Below are 7,864 nucleotides of genomic sequence, written 5' to 3' on the forward strand. Positions count from 1 at the left end.
GCTTGGGGAGGGTAGACACAGGGAGAAATCGGCTTTGGGGGGAAACGTGAGGGTAAGGTCCTCAGAATGTTCTGATTTAGTGGTTCTTGCCCAAAAGGAGAAAAAGATGAGCAGAGTCTGACGCCGATACTAAATGTTCAATAAGTGCTATTAGGATTACTCATGTGATGATATAATCGTTGTTTTCTTTGGCTGCCTTTTGGTAGCATTTGAGAAAGTACATTAACCACCTAAACATTTGCCAATGCAAATCAATATTTATCTGATTTTTATATTTACAAAAGCCAAGGTCTCCAGGTTTTCCTCTGAGAGACCCCAGCTGGCGATTCTGCAAACTCTTCAGGTCAGTGGCATCACTGGGAACAGGCAAACGGCCACGGCCAAGTCCAGAGAAGACTAGCAATCCCTTGCCAGAGCAGGCATGGTGAAAACATCATCTCACACTCAGGTGCTTGTGTGTGTGTGTGTGTGTGTGTGTGTGTGTGTGTTGCTACCCACATTTTCACTTTCCAAGGTTTCACTCTGCTCTGAGGGTGGTAGGCTCTGAGTGGCTTTTAAGACGTTCAATTCTTGCAATTACTTTTACAATATGACCCAAGATGTAATAGATCCTTGAAATGTTCTAGGAAATATTTTCAACATCCCAGTTTGGGAGAAAAGTAACAAAAGTGGGATGCCCTAAATAGACTAAAACAGAACCAAATCCCCAAACTCACTGTCAGCTAGTAGATTCCAACTTCTAGCAGCCCTGCCAGGCAGGGCAGTCCACAGCGCCCGTTGGTTTCAGAGACTGTCACTCTTGCCAGAGGAGGAAAGCCTCATCTTTCTGACAGAGCGGCTGGTGGTTGTGAACTGCAGGCCCTGTGGTTAGCAGCCCAAGGATTAACCACTATGCCACTACAGCCTTAACTAACTGTTTCCTCTTCAAGGTTCTCAAAGTCCCACGATGGCTGTTTTGTCAACACTTCTTTAGAAGACACGGATTGTTTATCTGTTTGATAGTTTAGAATCTAGTACCACAAACTTCATGTACTCTGGACATGCTAACAAGTCCCTGGAAAAGGACTTCATGCTTGCTAAATCAAGGGACAGGGAATAGAGGAACACCTCCGATAAGATGAACCAGCACAGTGGCTTCAACAAGGACTCGCACATTAAGCACAACTGTGAGGGTGCTGCAGGATGGGGTAACGGTTTGCTGTGTTGTACACAGGTCGCTATGGCTTAGAACTGATTCGACGACAACTAACCACCACCACAAATTTTCAAACAACCTTATTCTGACTGACAATACATTCATCAAATTGTTTCCTGAGAATCTTTAGCTAGCGTGTTTGATTTGAAGTCCTATGGTTCACTTGCTGAGGGAGGGAGTCCAGGAGGAGGCATTCACACAAGTTTCTAATGGAAGTGGGAGAGGGTAGAACATATTTTCTCAAACTTATTTGGCCTACTGCCCCCTTTACAGAAAAGAAAAAAAATTGTTTGGCAACTCCCAAACAATTGAAAACGTTTGTACTATAGGCCGCAATACAAGATATAGGGTAGTGTGTGCTTTTGCAACCCCATTAGATGGATCCGGTGCCCCAGGGGGTGGAATCGCCCACTGTGGAAAACCCTGGGGTGGACAAACATGGAGGCACACTCTGCTGTTAGCAGGGTCAGTGCTCATGGAGAAAGGGCCTTTGGTAAACAGGCCCAGTGGGCCTTGCCTTGACACCAGGTTAAAAGTGTTGAATCCACGCTCTGCAGGGGCTTGGATTTTTTTATATAGGAAAAAGTAGGCCCCAGAAAATAATAACCTATAACTTATTGAGGGTTCATGAGGGAGGGAGGGGAAAAAATGAGGAGCTGATACCAAGGGCTCAAGCAAAAAAGAAAATGTTTTGAGAATGATAGTGGCAACAAATGTACAAATGTGCTTGACACAATGGATGGATGGATGGATTCTGATAAGAGTTAGACGAGCCCCCAATAAAATTATTTTTTTAAAATAAATAATATTAAATGTAAAGAAATAAAGATTAATTTTTAAAAAAATAAGGCTCCATATGAGCATTTGCACTGGCAAATGTCCAAGCAGTTAATGGAGTGTTTCAAATAGCACTGAGAGGCAGCCAGAAAAAAACAATCAATTAAACCTGTTAATTCATCATTATGCATATCCGCCATTTTTTCTGTGACATGATCTCACCACTGCAAACCTTGCTAAACTATTTCAAGAATTCAGTGAGATGCCCAGGGAGCTCCTACAACAGTCAGGTATTTGGAGCTACTCTCTGGACTTCTCAAGATGGAAATTAATTTTGTTATGAATACCAACTTTGGTGTTATTTTCACAGCTAGTCTATCCTGACAAAATGACCACAGCAGAGGCACAGAGGATCTTAAAATCATGTTGTTGTTGCTGTTGTTATTGTTGTTAGGTGTGCTGGTATAGTCACCCTGTGCACAACAGAACAAAACACTACCCGGTCCTGTGCCATCCTAACAATGGTAATGTTGAGCCAGTGTTGCAGCCACTGTCTCAATCCATCTGGTGGAGAGTCTTTCTTTTTGGGGTGATTATTAAGATCAGAAGACTCTAAATATTCTTTTTTTTTTTTTAATTTTTTTTTCTGGATAATATCCTTTAATCCCCCCCCTGCCCCCCAACTCTAAATATTTCTGTAGGCATAGGCGAGCTCACCAAGATTTTGCCTTGTGGCTTAAACAGCCTTTGTGTAGTGCAACCCAATAACATACGGGAGTAAATGGGGGCTTAGAGTCAATAGTCAAATCCAAGTGTTAGGGTTTGGGGACAGCCCAGGCAAGTACAGCTGCTGGAAGATGACTGTGGCAGGTGAGCACATGGAGGCTCTACAAGGTCACCGCTGCCAACCTTGAATCTGTGCACTGTGACAGAAGGTGACTGCTCTCACACCCAATTGATGCGGCTGTCAGCCTCCCACTAAACCACGCAGGCGGTACATACACAAGCCAGCAGGTGTTCAAGTCACACCAGGGCAAATCTTACTTGAGAGGGCAGAGGTGCGCTTCCCACTCTGCACCCTAGAGGTCTGGTCCTGCACAACGACTTCACTCGCAAACGCTACTAAGGCCGAACATGGCAACCACACACAAAAATGAGCTGCTGTGAAACCAGACGTACCTTTTTGAGGGGAACTGTACTTCTAAACCAGTTATAATCAGGAGAGACTTTAATCTCCCCCATGATTAGCTGAAATGGAAGTTAACCCTGAAATAAAACAAGAGGTTTCATGTCAGTAGTTCATGCGTACAAAGTGCAGCGTCTGGTCAACGATAATCAGAAGGGCAACGAGTAACGTGGAGGAGATGGTTTTACCTTATCAGTACATACTTAACACTACAGAGAACACTTGTGTGAGATCCAGTCACCTCGGAGCTAGCAGGGCTGCCATCGGGTCTGTTCACATTCCCAGGGACCCTATCTGGGGTTTCTGAGACTAACTGCAGCAGATGACCTCCTATTTCTCTGCCGAGTGGTTAGTGGGTTTCAACCACGGACCCCTTGAAAACCCTTATTCCGTTCTCTTTAGTTCTTCCATGGAGCCCTGTTGGCACTGTTGGATGAACATTGGATTATTAACTGAAAGATCCATGGTTCAAATCCCACCTGCTGCTCCATGGGAGAAAGAGGAGGCTGTCTGCGCCTAGAAAGATTTACAGCCTCAGAAACCAGTCGCTGTGAGTTGGTGACAGTTCATTCCTCCAGAAGCGTAAACTAGCTTAGAAAATGTGACTTTCCGGAGACCCAGTGGCTGTAGCAGAGCTAGGACCAGGCACATACAGCCTTTCCCTGACACCCCAACCACCACCACCCCATCCTGCCTGTTCTACATGATTCAGATGAAACCGGACACGATCAGGGTGGTATGGCCGTAGACTGCCCAACATGATTCAGAACTGTAGCACCCTCACTTGTCTTTTGAGATTATTTTAAGAGCTCATTTTAAGAAATTAGCTCCCCTCTGGGGTAATTACGGGGACTAGTCACTCTAGGAAAAGGTCTTGACATACACTTGCTTCCTCGTTAACCTCCCAATGCTTTGTAACCCTAGCTCTCCCGGAATAGCCTCACAAGTACTTCTCAATGTTCAAAGAAGCAAAACCGGCAGTTCACACTGATGAGGTGGAAGTTACACACTATTCTTGGAAAGACCTCTGAAAAGATACCAGACTAGACTGAGGGCACTACACCTAACAACGAAAGGGCACGCTGGCCTGGAGGGAAAAGCTTGGTTTTTGTGGAGCCTCAGTGACATAGCTCTGGGACCTTGGATAAACCACTGATTCTCTTGGGGTTAGTATAACCTGCTCACTACTCCCCAAAACCGATAATAGCACCTGGGATACCGCAAGCATTATTTATTGATTAAGTGACTATGTCCTGGGGAAGACTGAAGTAGGCAGTCATAGTGTCCCTTCTAAACCTGGTAATGGCATGAGCTTTGCATGGGTTGAACAGCTTCAGTTTAAAGGTCTGTCCCCCCTTTGCTCAGCCATCTGCGCTCTGTTGGAGGAGGAATCTGAACACTTTGCGTCTGGAAGGAGTCAAATACAGGTGACTCTTGAACAACTCAAGGGTTAGGGGACACCAACCTCTGGAGCAATAAAAAATCTGAGTATAATTTGTCATCCACCCTCGAACAACATTGGCTTGAAGTAAGAGGGCCAACTTACACTGGACTTTCCCCTTGCTAGGAGCCCTGGTGGGACAGCATTTACACGTTTCGCTGCTAACTGCAAGGTCAACAGTTGGAAACTACTAGTTGCTCCTCAGGAGAACACGAGGCGTTCTACTCCTGTAAAGAGTTGCCGTCTCGGAAACCCACAGGGCAGTTCTACCCTGTCCTACAGAGCTGCTATGAGTTGGAATCGACTCGATGGCAGTGAGTTTGGTTTTTCGGTTCTCCCTGCTGCTATGGCAGTGAGCTCTGGTTCCAGTAGCTGAGTTAAGCGCTGCTCATGTGGGGGTGATTCGCATCACATGGCTTTTTAAGCGGATACTCCCAAGACTGAGCTCACCCCATCAGCAGCAGGGGTGAAAATTTGGGCCCACATAAAACAAACTTGTGTTGTTTGAGGGTGGGCTGTGCTTGCTTTACACGGGCCCTGGGGCAGGTCTGGATAACTTGTGTTGTCCCAGAGGCAGTTCCCTGGACTGGCAATGCGTGAAAGATTACAAACCCAAAGGATTCTTCCTTCTCCTCCCTCTGGGAACACAGGGTCTTAGGCAGTCTCTCTGCGACTTCTGACCCCTAACCAGAACCCCAGGGAGACAGTGAACCTAGACATCCCGATACGACACTTGCTTTACAAGCAGGGCATTGTAATCAGGATCTCTTCTTTCAAGTTTAAGATGATACTTTGGAAGAGCTTCTTAAAATCATAAGTTGCTTTGAAGTCCCATGAAAATCATCAGCCAGCCCTACACTGAAAATCACTGTGCTCAGACATGGTGATTATTCAGACAGAACAAAGGAAAGAAAATTCTCTGCATGCCCATTTTATCTGAACAAATATGAAACATGTTCAAAACTCCAAGCCGGCTGAACCTTAGTCTCTCTAAGCTGGTAACAGCCTTTACTGAAAAACAACTAGGGCATATTGTTTAATTCTGGACTATTTTTTACCTGGATAGACTTAAAATAGTAGGCATTTTACAGTTATTTATTATTAGATATGGTTATTCTATAGGGGGTAATGTAAAAAACATGTTTTTTTGCAAATAAAATCTACTTTAAAAATTTACAAAAACATCTTGGCTAATTAAAGGCAGAAAGTTTGCTTCTAGCTTCTCCATATTCAGGATAAAAAAAAAATCACTCACAATTTTAGAATCCATTGCAATGTATGCACCAAACAACTCTACAAACATGCATGCACACACCACACACAGGCACACACCTCCCCAGAGCAGTCAGTAGAGCGCCGTTCCTTACCACACCACTCCTCAGGCCTATCCACACAACCTCAGCGGTGTAACACTTTATAACCAGCCCCGCAGGATGGAGTGATTCAAGCCAACTGTGACTGAATTGTTGTACAGACAAGTGATCTGAACACTTGTGCTGGTCTGGCAGTACTTGAAAGGTAAAACAGATACCAAATGTTACATCTGACCAACTGCCATTTCCAAGGAAAAATTAAAAAGACAAAGAAGCTCACTGGTGCAAAGGGAAAACAGCTGTGTATGGAATGAAGAAGGAAGTCTGTTCTCTCAGCTGTCTTCCATCCACTAAGTCTGAGGTTCTCAACCTGGCTGACCACCTGGGCATGTGATAACACTACATCCCCCTACTGATGCTGATCCATTAGGTTGCACCGACCTTTCGGTTAGCAGCACAGTGTTTAGCCCTCCGTGCTCCTCAAAGCAAAAACCAAACCCACTGCCATTAAGTTCATGCTAACTCGTAGTGACCACACAGGACAGGGTAGAACTGTCCCTGTGGGTGTCTGAGACTATAACTCTTTATGGAATAGAAAAGCCACATCTTTTTCTAGCATTATGCCGGTAGGGTCCCTAAACGTTTCCCAAATCACAAGTGCCTCTGTGTCTGCCGGAGAAGGTTGCAACTGCACGTTAACTGACCAGGAGCAAACCTGCAGCCTGAGCTCACATTGATCACTCACAATTCGATTCTTCACTAAAAGCAACAGCATGTGGTGCTGGTGGGGAGAAAGGGGCCACACAGATGAGGCTAAGTGTTGCTCAAGGAAGCCTGTCCGAGGAGGGGCTGCCTAGGAGGCTCTTGTGGGGCCAGACAATAAAACTGCTCAACATGAGGGTGCACAAAGGGTTACATGTACTTGTCCTGCAGGTTTCAACAGAACTTTCGAGTTTACAAGCAAGAAAACTGCCTTCACACATGTTTAAGAAGTCACATAACTAGCTTATGTAGTCAGAGGCTTCCAATCTTTTCTCTCAATCCAGAGTTGATCTACATATGGACAGCCTGTGGTTATTAAATATCAGCAATAAAAAAAAAGACCCAGGAGTCTCTGGGTGGTGCAGTTGGCTTTTTAATGCAACTAAACATCTATTGTGTTCAACATCAACTTTGTGAGGATGCACAGGACCGGGCAGTATTTAGTTTTGTAAAATGGGGTGTTCTGGGTTGGAATGAGCTTGATGGCAACTAACAAGAACAACATGGTATGATGTGTGAATTATATGCCAATACCACTGTTGAAAACAGCAATACCTAATGATTCCGGCACAAAGCTATTTTTTAAAAGATCTTTGCCAAAACTGAACCCATTGCCATCCACTCAATTCAAATTCACATCTACCCTCCAGGGCAGAGCAGAGCTGGCCCCAGAGCGTTTGGCCAGTGCTTCCACCCCTGTGCTCCTTTAAATCTCTTCAGGTAAGATTTTTCCTTCTTTTCTTCAGGAACCTACTCCAGTATCTTCTAAACCTCATGGAGGAAAAAGCTGCCAAGACACATCTCACCTTGCACTCTGTCTTGGTATAAAAGCTTTTGGAAATGTCGACAGAGCTAAGTTACTCCTCCATCTCTGGAATGTTTGTGCCAGCAGGAGCGGGGCTATCCCTTGCAACGCTCCCCAGAACAACGGGGATGGGCTCGCCTTGCTACTCTCCCACCTGCCCCATTCACAAGCTTCACAACCTGGCCCCACATGCATCAAGGACAGACATTTGTCACCTGCAGGCTGAGGTGAAATCTAAAAAACAAAACGGCCACAGCTCAGTTTTTGACAAGTTTACTCAAAGAAACAAGTTCCTGGCTGAGGCAGTCAGTCCCAGGATGAGTTTACGGGAATATGCCCGGGGCAGGGCCTCCCCTCTTCCACCCCGCTCCCCACCCCCACCCCC

General features: G+C 45.3%; 1 protein-coding gene across 2 annotated transcripts in view; it reads right to left on the reverse strand.

Annotated features, from left to right (window-relative positions):
* Window positions 1–3,240, reverse strand: part of SPG21 (SPG21 abhydrolase domain containing, maspardin) — a 21,727-nt gene extending 18,487 nt beyond the window's left edge. For both annotated transcript variants that reach the window (XM_004711922.2, XM_045285834.1), the window contains exon 1: window positions 3,152–3,240. In XM_004711922.2, coding sequence (XP_004711979.1) covers window positions 3,152–3,214 — 63 coding nt within the window. In that variant the 5' untranslated portion in view covers window positions 3,215–3,240. The remainder of the gene's footprint in view (window positions 1–3,151) is intronic.
* Between the last annotated feature and the right edge of the window lie 4,624 nt (window positions 3,241–7,864).

Source organism: Echinops telfairi, unplaced genomic scaffold (assembly GCF_000313985.2).
Source record: "Echinops telfairi isolate 266 unplaced genomic scaffold, ASM31398v2 ScPeMD7_7475;HRSCAF=8513, whole genome shotgun sequence".
Lineage (NCBI taxonomy): Eukaryota > Metazoa > Chordata > Mammalia > Afrosoricida > Tenrecidae > Echinops > Echinops telfairi.